At 39.8% G+C, this 16,211-nt stretch overlaps 1 protein-coding gene across 1 annotated transcript in view; it reads left to right on the top strand.

Moving 5' to 3' along the window:
* The window catches only part of PTPRO (protein tyrosine phosphatase receptor type O), a 154,267-nt gene that overhangs the window by 84,282 nt on the left and 53,774 nt on the right, over positions 1 to 16,211 (top strand). Inside the window, 3 exon segments of the mRNA XM_075115009.1 lie at positions 4,773 to 5,046; positions 13,639 to 13,797; positions 15,753 to 15,905. Coding sequence (XP_074971110.1) covers positions 4,773 to 5,046; positions 13,639 to 13,797; positions 15,753 to 15,905 — 586 coding nt within the window.

The following is a 16,211-nucleotide window of genomic DNA, read 5'->3' as shown; positions in this document are numbered from 1 at the left end:
ATGCCCACTTTGAAATCTCTGTGATACTTCAGGATTTACTCTGTAAGAGCTGACAGAAGTCAGATTTGTTCAGGGTCTTAGTTCCACTTGTCTAGCATTAGATAGCCTGATGCGGTTGCCAGTACTTTAATTTTACAGAGCTGATGAGCATCCACAGCTCCTCCTAAAGTCAGCAGAACATGTGTCCTGGTTTTAGCTGGGATAGAGTTAATTTTCTTCAATGTAGCCAGTATGGGGCTATGCTTTGGATCTGTGCTAAAAACAGTGTTGAAAACACACTGATGTTTTAGTTGTTGCTAAGTAGTGCTCACACTAGTCAAGGACTTTTTCAGCTCCCCATGCTCTGCCGGGTGCACAAGAAGCAGGGAGGGCACACAGCCAGGACAGCTGAACCCAATTGACCATAGGGATATCCCACACCATATGATGTCATGTTCATCATATAAAGCTGGGGAAGAATAAGGAAGGGGGAGATGTTCAGAGTGATGGAGTTTGTCTTCCCAAGTAACTGTTACACGTGATGGAGCCCTGCTGTCCTGGAGATGGCTGAACACCTGCCTGCCCATGGGAAGGAGTGAATGAATTCCTTCTTTTGCTTTGCTTGTGCGCACGGCTTTTGCTTTATCTATTAAACTGTCTTTATCTCAGCCCACAAGTTTTCTCACTTTTACTCTTCTGATTGTCTCCCCCATCCCACTGGGGAGGGGAGTGAGCGATCAGCTGTGTGGGGCTTGGTTGCTGACTGGGGCTTAAACCACGACAACATGTAACTACGTGCGCTTTGGATAACTGGGTCCTGGCCCAATGCATTTCAGAGCGAGACATTCAAAAGCTAAAGTACATAAAGCTAGTAGCTGGTTTGTAACTTTGATCTCTTCCTCATGTAAAACTCACACACTTTTAAGGAAATAAAATGGGGATATAGATTTCTGAAAAGAGAACTCTGAGGTCTGCTGCACACCATTTATTTTTGTATTACTCTTTGAATATTGTTTATTTGACAGGTTGTATATCTCCTTGCCTCCCCCTCCATTTTATTTTAATTGGGACCTGGTTATTGGCTGGAAATTCCACTAGCGTGACTCATCCCTGCACTGGAAATGACTGTAAACAGGCATCACATTGTGGGATTTACTTCCCCCCCTTTTTTTTTTCTAAGTGCTTTAGTGTGGCACGAGCTTGTAATAATAAAGTAGGAAGGAAGTTGGAGCTAATCATTTAGTTCTGAATGCACAAGCCCTGCCAAATTTCCCCACAGGCATGAAACAGCCGCTCAAGCTGTGACACCAGCAAATTAAATCCTGGAGGTAGCTGACCAGAAGTAATGAAATGTGTATTTACCATACTGATGCTGTCAGTCCTAAGACACACTGGCTTTGCGATCGACTTAAGTGGGGCATGTTTGTCACTTCCAGCGGTGCTTAGAAAAAATACTCAGGTTTGTCTCTAGCCTTCTTCCCAAAATCACAAGCCCGGTCCTGGCTTGTAATCCTCACCTCATACATACAACATGAAGAATTGGATGCCCGGAATGGTCTTCTTTTAAAACACCGACAAAGTTAAATCCATATCCCAAAGCAGATAAGTGATCTAACCTTATGAACATGTTAATTGCCAAACCTTTTTATTCATCCCTTATCTGCCACTTCATTCTATAAACCAAACCTCAGAGCTGAAATGAAAGGATAAAAATTATCTCAGGAGCCAATGGATAGTAAACAGATGCCTCCAACAAACTGTGTGTCCCATGCATGCAGCAGTTTAAAAGCCTGGGCACATACAGGTGTGTGGAAGAGGGCCACATAATCACTGAAAAGCGTAGGTACTACTCAAAGGAGAGATGCATTATGCAGGTGGGCGCAGGTGTGGGATGGATGATCCACACCGCTACTGAAGAGATGTCACTCAGAAAATGCCTGTACGTCATGGCAACAGTGGTTCGAAAGCATCTGGACACAGGCATATAAAGAAGGGAGGCTATCATTTCACAATCCCCACATGCTTAGGAGATAATGGACTCAAAAACCGTTATTTCCCACAGTCAGGTGTTGCCATACGTAACAATGACATATATCTGTGTGGTTTCTACATAATTAGCTAGCAGAGGCATGTTATGCCAATTGTATAAGAACTATTGAACATTAGTGGATCATTCACTGAATGGTACTTACTGTGAATGCAAGAAAACATTGCGAGTGGAAAAATAAAAGTACGGTCTTCAACATGATTAATACAATACCCATGGAAGAATTAAAGAATAAAATCACACCCAATATGAGCAGACTGAAAGCGTCTAATTATATCCTAGAAATGTCTATAACTCTGCAATTATGTGCTTAATTTCCAGCTGTACTTGATTAACATCACAAATGATTTATAATACCACCACCAACAAGGAACTTGCTTTGAACTGTTTGTTGGCACGTATAAATTTGTTGGGCTCTTTTGTCTGTCTCTTCATAGAAAGGTAGGCACGCTGAGTTAGTACCATGTAATTGAGCAGCAAAGCCAAGGGAAGGCTAGAGTAATTTTAGAGATAACACCATTCTCTTTCCTCTAGTGAAGTGCCCAAATGCAAGTCTATGGAAGGTCAAAACGTATTGACTTCTGGGGGATTATACATGCACTACAAGCTTAATATGGAGAAATAACCTTGCTGAATCAGGTCTGTCTTTGCTTGCTTGGTCTTGGAAGACAACCATGCTTTCTGTGATACAATAGCGCACATGCTTCTGGAAAGCCAGTCTGTGGGTGCCTGCCTTCTCCTGTCTTCCCACATCAGGACAGCTGAAGTAGGAATCATTCCACATTTTCTTAGTGCAGGAGGAATGGGGAGGGAGATGGATAAGAGAACCTTTACTTGTTTTTGACCAGATCTAAACATAATCTGCAGTGAACGGTTTCAGTCTGTGTGGATTGAAATGCTGGATCAGGATTTAAGGCAAAATACAAACACTTAAAATGTGGTATTTTGTTCTACTGAGGGATAAGCCTGTTGAATTCAGCTGAGGCTAAGGAAAACACATGAAGGCTTTTGCATAATTGTCTTACATTGTAAGCCTTTTGGTGAATCGCTCTGCCATCTGTGAGAAATTACCCAGAATTCCACACCAAAAAATTAATCTATTTATAACATTGACTTCTATCATTTTAGCAACTTAAAAGTAATTTTTTAAAAGACTAAGCAAAGCAAATCTTAAATCAGCAGCAGTTGCAATGCCTCTGTTTTTAATCTCAGGCTTGAAGCTCTCTAGGCTGGTTATCCTATCTGGGCTGGACTTATTATCCACATGTTACCTTGTTCTCATGTTAGGCCAGATGAGTGAATTTGCTTAGGTCCTTTCTTCTCAAGCCTATAGTTTTGCCTGTAGGGTGATATGACCTTAGGTAGACTCTGAAAACTCAAAGTCCGATGATAAAATCATAAATACATGTAAAGGCAAACTACTGGTATTTAGAATCTTACAGTCCTAGAACCAATTCTTTGTCCTTGGGTTCAGTTTTGTTGTTGTTTTTGGTTGTTTTGTTTTGTTTTTTTTTTTTTTAAATGGAGTTGGCAACACCGTATGTGTGAACTCCAAATAGGGAGCTGGGCTCCTGCAGCATAAATCCAAAAAATATTTTTCTCATGGAAGAATCCCCACTAAACAAAATTACAAGAAGACAGGAGGTAGCCAAGCTGCTAGAGTTACTCTCTGATGGAGGTGTCTTTGGTACAGGAACAACCTGACTGAATAAGTAAGTTGTAAGTTGCAGACTAGCCATGGTTACCCAGCCTGCCCTCCAGATAGAGCTCTCAGCCTGTGAAATATGAAGGAGAAAATGATACTGTGGAGTTGGGAATTGAAAATATCAGATATTACAGTTTTCACTGGGGGTAAAAAAAATTCTAGGCAGCAGCATGGCCTAATAAACAAAAAGGCAACTCTTGATTAAAGCTTGAACTTCTCCTTCCCATTAATTACCATGAATCTGTTTTGAAATTCCTGTAGAGAACAAGTGCTTCTTGCTGACAGCTGGTTTGCAATTAATAAAAAAGAAAGTGTTTTCAGCTGGCAATGACTTAACATGTTCATGATATATGAAAACAAGGTTAAATTGCTCCTTTTTCTCTACGGCTAATAAAAGAAATATTGAAAATGAAATGGTGCGGCTTAGGAAATGAGAAGAGCCAACCAATGCTATGGACATAGTGCTGAGAACTGCTATCACCTGGTACTTGCTGGAACAGACATATTTGGAAAAGCTTATCCAGTGCCAAAAATTATTCTTCAGTTGCAGGCTTTCAGAATATATTGCATTGAAGAATATATGATCCTGTTTCTGCAAGATAAGAGAGTCTTGATTTAATCAGGTGTTTTGGGGGATTTAAATGACTTACACTTCGTGGGTTTATTGGAAATCCTCTTGCCCCCAAAACCCTTTTAAATCTCATCCTTCTGCTCTGCTCCACCTTCTGTCAGGAAAGAATGGCGAAGGCTTTGTTCTTTGGGTTGTTAGGGATGGGGTAGCCAGAGCATCAGAAAGCACATGGCAGGAAACAGCCTCTGCTGCAGAGAGACTGGCCTGATAATAAGGTGCCTGTGGACTTTGGGTGACTGTGAATTGTATTCTGAAAAAAAAATGCTAGGGTTTGATGTTAACTGTCTTGCAGACTATGAAACACAACTTTGTCACAAATACAACATGACCATTCTCTGAATACCAAGGCAAATGGGTAAAAGTGAAAGAAAATAATTTACTTCAGCAAAATCTTTATTCTTGTCTTGTAGAATGCAGAACCTTTCCAGGTTACTGTCCGAGAAGACAATTGTATCATTGTCTCCCTGGAAGCATCTGATGTGGTGAGCTCATCCTCTGTATATGTTGTGAAGATAGCTGGAGAATCCAAGAACTACTTTTTCCAGTTCGAAGAATTCAATAGCACTTTACCTGCCCCAGTGGTTTTTAATGCCAAATACCATGGCCTATATTACATAGTAACTCTGTTGGTAGTGAACTCAAATATGGTTTCCAAGTCAGCAAGATCAATCACTGTGTTAACCAGTAAGTAATACCTTATTCTTTTTTCCTTCTGTTTCTTCTCTTTGTGTGTGCATTTTTTCCCCAAATGTTCTTCTTCTGGAGAAGGTTGGGTGGGGTGTCTTTGTCTTGAATAGGTCCTCCATGGGTGTAGGATGAATCCCTGTGTGAGAACAGTAGGGAATATGTGTTGAGAAGGCTTGTGAGTGAAAATGCACAAGGTCTGGGCAAGAAGAAAGGGATGGCTGTGGGTTTCCCCTGGATGACACTTCCTGAACACTGACTGGAGAGGTTTAACATACTGAAATAAGCGATGAGCATTTGGAAAGGATGTTCATCCTAAACTCTTTGAACCAGGAGTTCAAAAAATCTAGTGAAAGCCATAAAAAGTGTTGACTGACATTTCAGCGTAAGCATTCCTGTTACATGGTGAGGCATATTCTGTTTTAAATGCTATAAGAGTGTTCTTTGATTGATAATATATTGAAGCAGTACTAAACCTGGAAAGCAGATAGTAGTTACCATGTGTTTCTCCCAGTACTGCTGAAGGTTTTTGTGATGGAGATCCTATTTGTAGTAGTCTGTCTCTTAACTACCTCCACGTGCATTGGTCCTGGGGGAGAGGCGTGATTTTGTTTGCGCTCTCATTATATGAAGCACCACAGATTTCTCTGAAATTCTTGCCATATTTCTGGCTCTGCTGTTGCTCCAGCACTGTTTCCATGTGCCAACCTGAAAACAGTTTGTAGAATATAAAATGATTTCTTCATCTGGAAGACAGATTCAAGAAAAGACAGACAAAAAAATTATTTGGTTGGGCAAAGCCATTATCCAATTATTTTTGCTAAATGCCACTTTAGAATCTATAGACAGTTTTAGTTGGCTTGCAGATGAGGAACTGTTATGATTTTGTGTGCTTATATTATTCTGTTAATGAGGAATAACATTCAAAGCATATTACAGTAGCCTCATGTGTTACTGAGTGAGGTGCTTGAAACTTAGGAGTAACCAGATTTCGCATCATCTATACATTCTCCAGCTTTCCCTTGTGGGCTCAAGTTGTACCCTGATAAGGGCAACCATGAAGGGTCCCATGGGAAAAATATCATGGGGTTGGGTAATACAAGTCTTTCATAAGACATATGTGCAAGAACATCTATATGTAGCAGGCAATTTAAGGGTTCATAAGCAGCCTGAATTTCCTTTTCTTTGACTGCTTTAACCCTGCAGACAAAGTAATAATTCTAATCTGATTTCCTATTTTATGGTTTGTTTGTTTTCTTAAAAGAAAATAATGGAAGCATCAGTTGTCATATACAACTGAAAAAAAACGCCTCACTGTGCACTTCCAGTGGGTTTTGAATGCTGCACTTGCGATCGTGCAGCATGGCTCATTGCTGTTTGATTTCCAGAGCCCACAAGGGTCACTGGTAGCAGGGGAAGGTGTGATTCAGGATGGCAGGTGGAGCACATGTTCCTGTGCAGAGGATCTCTGGAGGAAGAAGGGTGGCCAGCATTGCTCAGCCCATCAAAGCTGGCCCCAGACTTCCCATTTCTGGCTCAGGGGGTTTCCAGAAGGTGTTCCCGAAGGAGTGTGAGGTTGATGGCTCCCCAAGGGGCATAGCCCACATTGCATTCAGTCCTCCAAGGCTTGACGGTGTCCTTTCCAACAGAAAGGAGCCCACCCCTTTTCAACACCTGTCTTGTGCAGGTGTGCTGGCACTGTCTCAGGGTTTCCTGCTGTGGCCTCTGCTGCTCACCCAGACCTTGGAAGGACCAGTGGTTTTGGCGGTCAGCCAGTGCGGCTTGAAGAACTCATATAACGTGAAAGGAACAGCGAATTTCACTGGTTTTGTCTCAACAGAAAGACAATCTGGTTCATGGAAAAGAAAGGTCTTTTTTGCAGGCAGCATTGAAGGATGCTGTACTGAGCACTGGAAGCATGCTGTAAATTGTGAGCTTTGCACGGGAAAGGGTCTGGGTTCCTTCCTAATATCTTCTGTTAGGCAGACTGATGAGTGGGAGCTCTCATGTAGCAGCCTCAGCTACTAACATAGCTCATTCCTGCAAGGCTACAGGAATGACAGTAAATTTGGAATGAAAAGACAAGTATAGCAGGCTGAGCTTTTTAAAGTATATTTCAGTACAGTGCTTTTGGGAGGAGATCTTAAAATTAATGTAATGACCATTGGCTTCTCCTGCAAAACTGCATTAGATGATAATAGGATTTTGGTTTCTTTTTTTATTTTTTCCTTTTATTGGTATTGTCCACTGCCTGTTTTACATAATTTTCTGACTATTAGTTAACTTGATTTGTTTGGCAGACAATAATTAGGATAGATTCATATTTTTCTTCATGCCAAATGTTCCTTCTGCCTATTTAACTTACTTAGTTTATTTTAACGATGCAAAGACATATAACTATGTAATTTATTCTGCCTGTCTTACACATGAAAAAAGTCATGTTGCAACTAGCTTCCAGGACAAAATTAATTCCTGCTCTAATTTCATTGGTATCAGGAGAGTTTTACCAGCTGCAGATTGGCCCCATTCATTAGGCTGCCACAAGATAAATCAAGCAGGATAGCCAGTGATGCTGCTGTGGTTATTCCCAAGGCTGCACTTAGATATTTCACAATAGTTTTCTGGGATCTCCTGATGTCTACAAAGGAGTCAGTGCAGGGAGATGTATTCTTTCAGCTTGGCCATATGCTGAAGATCTGAGTTTGACACAGAGAAGTGTGTATCCAAATTGTGCATGTCAAAATGAGAGCAAGGTCCTTCAAAGAAATTGCCTACTTAGAAATTCAGCGAGAGCATGACAGACCTCTGCTTTCCTATGGCATATCTTGATGACATTTCCTTTTTCCTATTCAAATCCCTCAACAACGTGCTGCTTCTCAGCATATTGGCAAGGAAAAGGTATGCCCCTTCACAGGTTGAAACTTCATTCTGCTTAAGTCAGAGAAGTCTTTTGTTTTACCACTTGAAGGTTTCTCTCCAGAAAAGATTCCTCAAAAGAAAGATGATTTAAAAGCTAACAAAATATTTCTTTTATACATTTCATATATGCATATGTAATTATATATGTTTAAATATGAATTTATATAAATATATGTGTGCAAAAATATGCACATATGAAATATAAAATATTTTAACATTATATAAATATACATGTATGTATGTAGGTGCACTATCATTTGAGGCTTCTATTGTTAATTTGGGCCTTCTCTACAAGACCGAACAGTCTCCGATTGGAATAATTTCAGGGCTTTCTCATGTTAATCAAAACACCACAAACTATAGAGTTCCCTTGTTTAGGTTCTGTAGTCCAGATTGTGGTAATGCGAACTATGAGCTATTTGTTGCACTATGTCTTCTCAGAGCCCAGAGTTTTACCAGCTTGAGCACAGCCCACATCCTTGCATTGCTTCCTGAGCTGGGACGTTAGAAGAATGAGATGAACAGAGCGCATTCAACTCTCAGACAGGAAACCTGTAAACTAGAATTTGAGCACAACATAGCACTTTTTCTTCCGACTCTGTAACAAAGCTGTGTTCAGCAAATTGGGCTCAGTACGTCACTGAAGGAGAAAAACTGAAACCCTGACCACTTATTATTATTAAAGGTGCCTGTGATGGTTTTCACAAGAACAGGTGTGTGAATCTCACTGTCCTGGCCAGATTCCTGTGTGTGCAATTGCTTTGTGCCTATCAAAATGACCTTCTTTCCAGTTTTAAGTCTGGACAAGATTAGAAGCAGTTCTGGTATCTATCACAATTAATTCAGGCCTGCTTTCTTCTGCCCTTGGACTTTTGGCTTTTCAATGGGAGTGAAGTAACTCCAGAATTTATATAATTGATGTAGTGTTTTCCAGTATTTGAAAGAAAGTTCCACCTTATTACTAACTGGTTTTAAATTAGTTTATGAGAGAAATAAAGAGCATAGAGGTAAAAACCAGTGACTGAAATTCTCACTCATTTTCCATTTTCCCAGTCTGAGGCCTCGTTTTATTCTTCCCAGGGTGACTCATACCCATATAGCCTTTTCTTTTTTTTCAAATTCACTGACAATTTTTGTTGTGAAGGAAAACATGTTTGTACATTTGAAGGAATGGGGAAAGCAGTACATCGCAAAGCTATTGTGTGCTGTAGGAAAAATGTCTCTCTGCTGGGACTTGGAGAATTCAGGATCTCAGGATCTCTGAGGGTAATTAAGAGCAGCTTTGCCTGACTTTTATTTTAGCTTGTGATTAGGAGTTTTGAGTGGTAAATGTCCCATTGTTTCAAAAACTGATGATTCCTTATATAAATCACTGTAAAATAGATTCCCTTTAGGGAGTGTTCTGCCTCTGTGTCTTCTACAAAAATTATTCTCCTCAAGAGACCAGCGGGCCTGCTGCCTGGGACTCTGGTTTCTTCAGCTCTCAGAAAGTAATGGGTATTAGACGTAGCTAATGCTTGGTTGTCATTGTGCCAGATGTTGCAGGAAGTGATTCAGCAGGTAGAATCGTTTCCTCTGCCTCATTAATGGATCAAAGCTATTGAAGTAGGAGCTTCAGAGGTTTTTTCCAATGAAATGTAAAACTTAAGCCCTTCGTGCTTTTCTTTCTTGAAGGATGACATGGCACATCTTTAAAAAGGCTGTTTATCCATGGCAGCCCTAATTTTGAAAAGTAACTGGGAAGAACATCTAGGTCCATTAGTGCTCAGCTTTCCCCAGCAAACAAATCATGTTATCCCCTTTTTAGGGTGAAGAAACTCCTCCATCAGAATCAAAGAAAAGAACTGAAACCATATGAGTAATTTTTTCCTGCCATAATTTCCATTGGAAGGCCGATTTGAAGTATCGGCATAAATCTATTCAAGAACAGATACACCTTTGTTCTTGTGACATTATTTTTTTGGTTTGTATTGTCTTTTTTTATTTGTCATCTTGCGTGGGCATCTACAAATTGCAGTATATACTATCACTGCTCAGGTACCACGTTCACTTACATTCCCCTTTCGTAAGCAATTGCACGTAGTATCCTCTATTACGTATCATAAAACTGAACATTATGTTCCTAAAGTATTAAACAGCAGCTGATTAATCTCAAAGATGGTTGCTTTTTAGCAAGAGATAAAATGATCCCTGAAGTTTATAGCCTATTCGAAGCTTTACCGTGGCTATGACTTACTCCCAGTAAGCCTATATAGATATGGAAATAGTGTCCTCCTGGGGAGAAAGTTATGTAGTTCACAACTCCTTCCTGTGAATAAAGGGGATTACCCACAGGAGTTAGGTCACTCCACTAATGGGGCTTCTTTTCTATAAAAGTCACGATATGAAGTTAAATCATCATTCATTTGGGTTTGAGTGTGAGAAGCAAGAGAGTTGATCTCAGTCCCATTTCAACCACCCACATGTAATACTACATCTAAGCTACCACAGTACTCAGTCATTAATTGAATCTGTAGTGTGACCCGATCTGCAAATATTAAAACCAAATTTATTTGGACTGGAATATGGTACTTATTTTCCAGTATTACTTATGCACTTTCCCCCCCTCCTCCCCGAATGGCAATCATTAATGTGTCTGGCACAGACTGAATGCATTAATGGAGGATTTAACATCCATACTTTTCCAGGGCATTTGAGGAAGAAGTTAACAGCATTGATTATGCTATCTTGATATTTGTATAATGCAAGCTATGTGCTAAATGCAAAATACTGTAGAGTTTAGGACAGACACAGAAGTTAAGTTTCTCATAAACAGATATAATAGGAAAGCAGTTGCTAAGGAGCAGGAAATTCTGAGACACTAAGAAAAAAGGCAAATTTAGGTCTTGAACCTGCAAGTTTTCCTATATGCATTTAATGTAATCTGCAAATCTAAAAATAAAGAGATTGTACATGAAGAATTGCCTTAAACATGCTATTAGAGGGACACTGAAATTCTCTGTCCCTTCTGTAATATGACTTCAGATGTCAGTGTAGTGCAGGGTGTTTATAAAACTCTAAGCTTTCAGAAGTATTATATTGCACTTTATTTGGCCTATTTCTTGAGGACCACTGAAATCTGTGAAAAGCTGGATCCTAAATACTGAAAACAGTAAAATTTAAAAGACCAGACTGTTTACGCTCTGAAATATAAATAGTGAAAAGTGACATTTTACGTATTCTTTAAGTTTAATAATCATAGGAGCAGTTAGTGAAAAACAGAACATGATTTTTATCTGCGGAGTGTCCTTTTAATTTCACAGTGTGCAAATAGCTTTTGATGTGAAGATTTGGTGCCGAAGGAAGTAAGATAATGGAAGAATCTTTAAATTGCATTATATCACTCATGCTACTCTGCTAACATCAGCCATGAGCAAGAAAGGATAGTAAGTGGAAGATAACAAGAGAGTCTGTGGTGATTACCACTTAATTCAATTATTGGTTAATTAAATCAAAGCATCAGGAGGAAAAATCATTTGGTTTAAAAATGAATATAACTTCCATCCTTTATTTGATTTGTTGTAGGAAGGAATAAATGGGGTAATTTAATCACTGACATAAGAAAGTTTCAGTAATTCTTTCAGAAATAAGGAGACCTTAGATGTGAATGAGATAGTAGAAGAAAGCCCAGGGCACACCCGCCAACATGAAAGATGACTGCCTCTAAGAGTTGTGCTATTTAGAGATACTTATTGTCATTTAAACTACTATTGTGTGCTGCATGAGCTGTGATATGAACCCTCTGGTCATGTGGATAGTCAGATCAACTATTTATTTCAGAAAAAGTGATGGGAAAAACCTCAGCAGAAAGAAGAGGGTAGGCTTTGTTTCCCATGATCTTCTTTACTTCTATTTATTTCTAGGCTATCACGAATTGTCAGCAAAATTTTCACAGATCCCATCACTGAAGTGCCTGTTGGTATCTGTAAGATTGGGAATTTCTATTTGTAAGTGGTTAACTTACAAATACACTGATATTTAACGGAAGCTAATGAAGTATCTTTGCCATGAGAAAGAGTTTAATAATCCCACAAAATTGCATTTGCATGCCCTGACAAAGCTAAAAGTGACAACATGACTACTTCTTAAGACTCAGGGAGAGATTCTGTTTGCATCTGTGGCTTTTGTTCTTAGTTGTTTTTCCTTCTCCACTTCTCATCACATCTGAAAACTTAGTACTGTGTTGAAAATACTGTGCTATTAATTGGGATTTGATTTTTGCTTCCGCTACAGTTTTCTTCTTCCAACTTTGATTAACCTAGTCCACCTTCCGTGCGATAATTCCACTTTTGAAACTGATACTGCTCTTCCCTTTCATCTACTCTTTCTCTTGCTTATTGAGACTCTCTGCTCTTTGGGGAAAAATATTTTATTAGTTTTTCTCCAGGGCCTACTGCAGCAGAACTTTGAACTCAAATGTGTCCTCTAAGGCCATGCTAATGAACAGCCTGAATTTTTCAATATGTTCCCTACAGTGTGCAGGAACTAAATCAACACAATAATACTTATAAAGATGTAGGCATAATTACTGAGGGTGATGTGCATTAACTACCTCTATTAAAATGTTAGTATGACAAATTTCAACTAACACTATAACCTTGAGTTGAATATCTGCTCGGCCCTCTTAACCAATGCATAGTTGAGTTGCTAGCATTTTTTTCTTGATGAGAAGGGCATAAAGCAAAAGGCTAATTTTTTATTTTTTTTTTCTGTGGCTGAGTAAGGAAGGCTGAATAAAACTGTCTCTCTCTTATTAGCAACAATCCAGACTCCCAGCTACGGTGAATTGACACAGCTTTCCTCACTCAATAGAACTACACTGGTTTAGATGCCACACCACAAGACACAGGCTATTTTCTTACTTTTTATTGCCCACCTGGCTCAGAGTTCAGAGCACTAGATAGACAGTTCCACGTTTACCTCCTTTCTGGGCACAGGCTTCCCCTGTGCCCTCCAGTAAACCGCTTTACTTCTCCACACCTCAGTTCTTCATCTGGAAAATAATGGTAATGACACTGCTATATTTTGTGGAAGTTTGGTGTGGATAAATATGTTGAAGACAGTGGTCATCTCAGGTATGGTAGGAATGGGGACTGTGTAATTACGCATGAAATCAAGAAATGAATACATATCAAAATAGAAAATCTTCATTCAGGTAGCTTCCTTTGGCTGTTTTATTGATAAGCTTCTCAGCTAATCTTAGAAGTTCAGATTTATACCAACGTTATAAGAAATTTCAAGTGGTTTGTTGTTTTTGTCTGGGCACTTCACCATGATTGGCAAGCATTAAAGATTAAAGTCTTTCTGGGGTGACGACTGTAAGTGCTTGAATAATAACTGCTATTTCAACCTTACTTTTTATGGCAAATAAGGAAATTTTTCTGTTAGAGTGTAAGTATCAAGGACATAAATTGTTTTGTGGGGGGGACACAAACCTTGGCTTTGACAACGTCCCAAGTAACTTTGCCCCAGACATCTGTGAAGCTCCAGATATCACCTGGTAGACTTAAGAGTGCCTGTGCCGTACCTAGGAAAACCATTTGTTTCTTTGGTGTTATACATGTGTCAAGAACTTAGTTTGTCTATTAATCTGCTCCTCTCTTCCTTTTTTCCTTTTATTTGTATATCCTTTAGAACCCCTTCCTGTGAGCAGTGTTTCTATCTATGATTACAAACCATCTCCAGAAACAGGAGTGTTGTTTGAAATTCAGTACCCAGAGAAGTACAATGTTTTTACCAGGGTAAATATAAGCTATTGGGAAGGAAAAGACTACCGAACAATGCTGTACAAAGGTAGGAGGAAACTATTCCACTAAAACTTAATGCTAAGTCTGCTGGAAACATTTTAAACAGTGGTCTTAGGTGTGCTTTTGGCATGTATTGTTTATAATGATTTATATTTCTAGTAATATATCTTTTTATATAAGCACTTTTATGTCATGAAGTAGGGGATTGGTCTTCAAATAGAGCTAGTGGTTCACTTTGGATTTAAAGCTGCTTCCCATCCTAGTTCTAGTGATGCTTCCTTTCATTTGGATTTTAGAAGAAGACTGGGCAGTCTGGATTTTTTTAATGAGTTCTAAAATCAACCTGGGAACGGATCCCCAATTTCTGGTCTTTCAAAATAAACATGTACACTAAAATCCAAAAAACTTTCCACCATTTTTTTAATCTTCCCTGCTGCAGTACAAGCCAAAACAAAAGAAAAGGAAACAGAAAAGAAACCCAAAACTCAGTAGACAGAGATACATTTTTGCTTTCTAGATATGCTTGTTGAAATCCCTGGATGGCATTCTGTGTCAGCTGAAAGCACTAAATGCGTTCCGGTCCCTTCCCTCTGATGAAGGTTTCCTCTTTGGTCAATAGCTGATAGGAGAGCTCTGGGATGCCCCAGAGCTGGGAAACCCATTCAATATACCTGATTCCTGGTGCAGGATTTAAACCTGGTAGTTCTGTATCACCATACAGTGACACAGTGCTGATGGTACTATGCTGCGTAGTACTGTATATTACCGTAGCTTTCAGTAGTGTCGCTGAGCTAATAAACCCTGCTGCATATTATAAATTTCATTTTTCTTAAAAGAATCTAATCAAAGGCAATCAATCTGGCAATCTAGCAGTCAGTCTGAACAATTTAAACAACCAATCTAACCATCTAAACAATGTAACAAGAGCAAATCTGCTTTTTTAAAATTTGTTTAAAACTGAACTCCCTTTTGTCCTGCAGTACAGCTTAAGCATAGCATTTATCTCAAAGATGTAAATGGGACTGTCCTATGGAAAGCATCCTAAGAGGTGAGAAAGGCACCTGCATACTCTGCAGGCCCTGAAACCCCAATGGTTTAACATTGCATAGTGGCAGTAAAATGCCTTTGAGCAATCCAGTAGGTGCTGGACTGAATTTTAGGCACTCAGCTAGGAGTCCCTCAGTAGAAGTCTGGTCCCTGTAAGCTCTCTCTAAAGTCAGCAGAGGGAGATGCGCACCTCCAGAAGGTCAGAAAATTTTGGAGTATCTTTGCTTCAATACAGAGTGGGGCTTGAAATCACATTTTCAACGCTGTGAAGTGCCAGAAGTTAGGAAGGGTGATTCTGGATCACAGCACAAAATATAGGTGACCCCTTTCCAGAGAACAAAGGCAGTATCAGCAGTAATTTTTGTCTTCTACAGCTGTGGTTCTAGGGGATGTAATGCTGCAGCTGCTGATTAATAAAAAAGTCAACCTGAATCAAGAGATTCACTAATCCACTTGCACATGCTTCGCATAGCCAAATAGCCCTAAGCAACTTCTCTTCACCCGCACGTGTACTGATGGTGGACATGAGCTCGGCTCTCAGTACCCTGGCTTGCACTCAGTTGCATGGTGGATGACCCTTTGAGCATCTACCCTGAATGTTATGCCTCAGTCAGCAAAAGACCAAGGAGGCTTTTGCGTGCAGCAACTAAAGGTCTGCAGAAGCTGTCAGATGCTTTTTGAGATGCTCAGTGTCACATGGAGAAGGTTGCCAGATTCAGTTCCCTTTCCTGTGAAAAGCAGTTAATGTTTCTTGTGCTGGGTTGTTGGTTGGGGTTTTTTTGTAGCAAAGTGGCTTTGACAGCCAGGAAAAATGTTGCTCAGACCAGGCGGAGCAATGTTTAAACATCTGAAACACTGCCAGTTCAGCATGTGTAGCTGCATTATCAGAAAGCAAACATTTGATGTATTTTCCCCTTTTTTTCTTTTCTTCTTTTCTTTCTAAACCTGCTGCAGATTTCTTTAAAGGTAAAACAGTTTTCAATCACTGGCTGCCAGGTATATGCTACAGTAACATCACATTTCAGTTGGTATCAGAAGCAACCTTCAACAAAAGCACACTAGTGGAATACAGCGGGGTCCAGCATGAGCCCAAACAGCACAGAACAGGTGAAGAAAATTATTATGTACCATTTGCTCCAAGTCTGTCTGTCTGCTTTCCTTTCTGCCATGGGGAGGGGATTGATCCCACAGAGAGGAGAGTCTGTGTGGGAGCGGTCCTGGGACCTGCTGCGGGCCGGGAGCATGAGAGGAGGATGCTGTGACTAGTACATAGGGTTGTGTGTACAATGCAGTGCAAAGGGAAATTTGCATGAGTGTTTCGGTTATAAAGCTTGCTTCTTAGAAAATAAATTCTGCTTCACATGAGATATCCTGGGACTTGTGCTAGGAATTAATTTTTAAGCCACAAGAAAA

The sequence above is a fragment of the Phalacrocorax aristotelis genome, chromosome 1 (genome assembly GCF_949628215.1).
Source record: "Phalacrocorax aristotelis chromosome 1, bGulAri2.1, whole genome shotgun sequence".
Classification (NCBI taxonomy): Eukaryota; Metazoa; Chordata; class Aves; order Suliformes; family Phalacrocoracidae; genus Phalacrocorax; species Phalacrocorax aristotelis.
The sequence above is the reverse complement of the archived record's forward strand: the minus strand, read 5'-3'. Positions and strand labels throughout refer to the sequence as shown.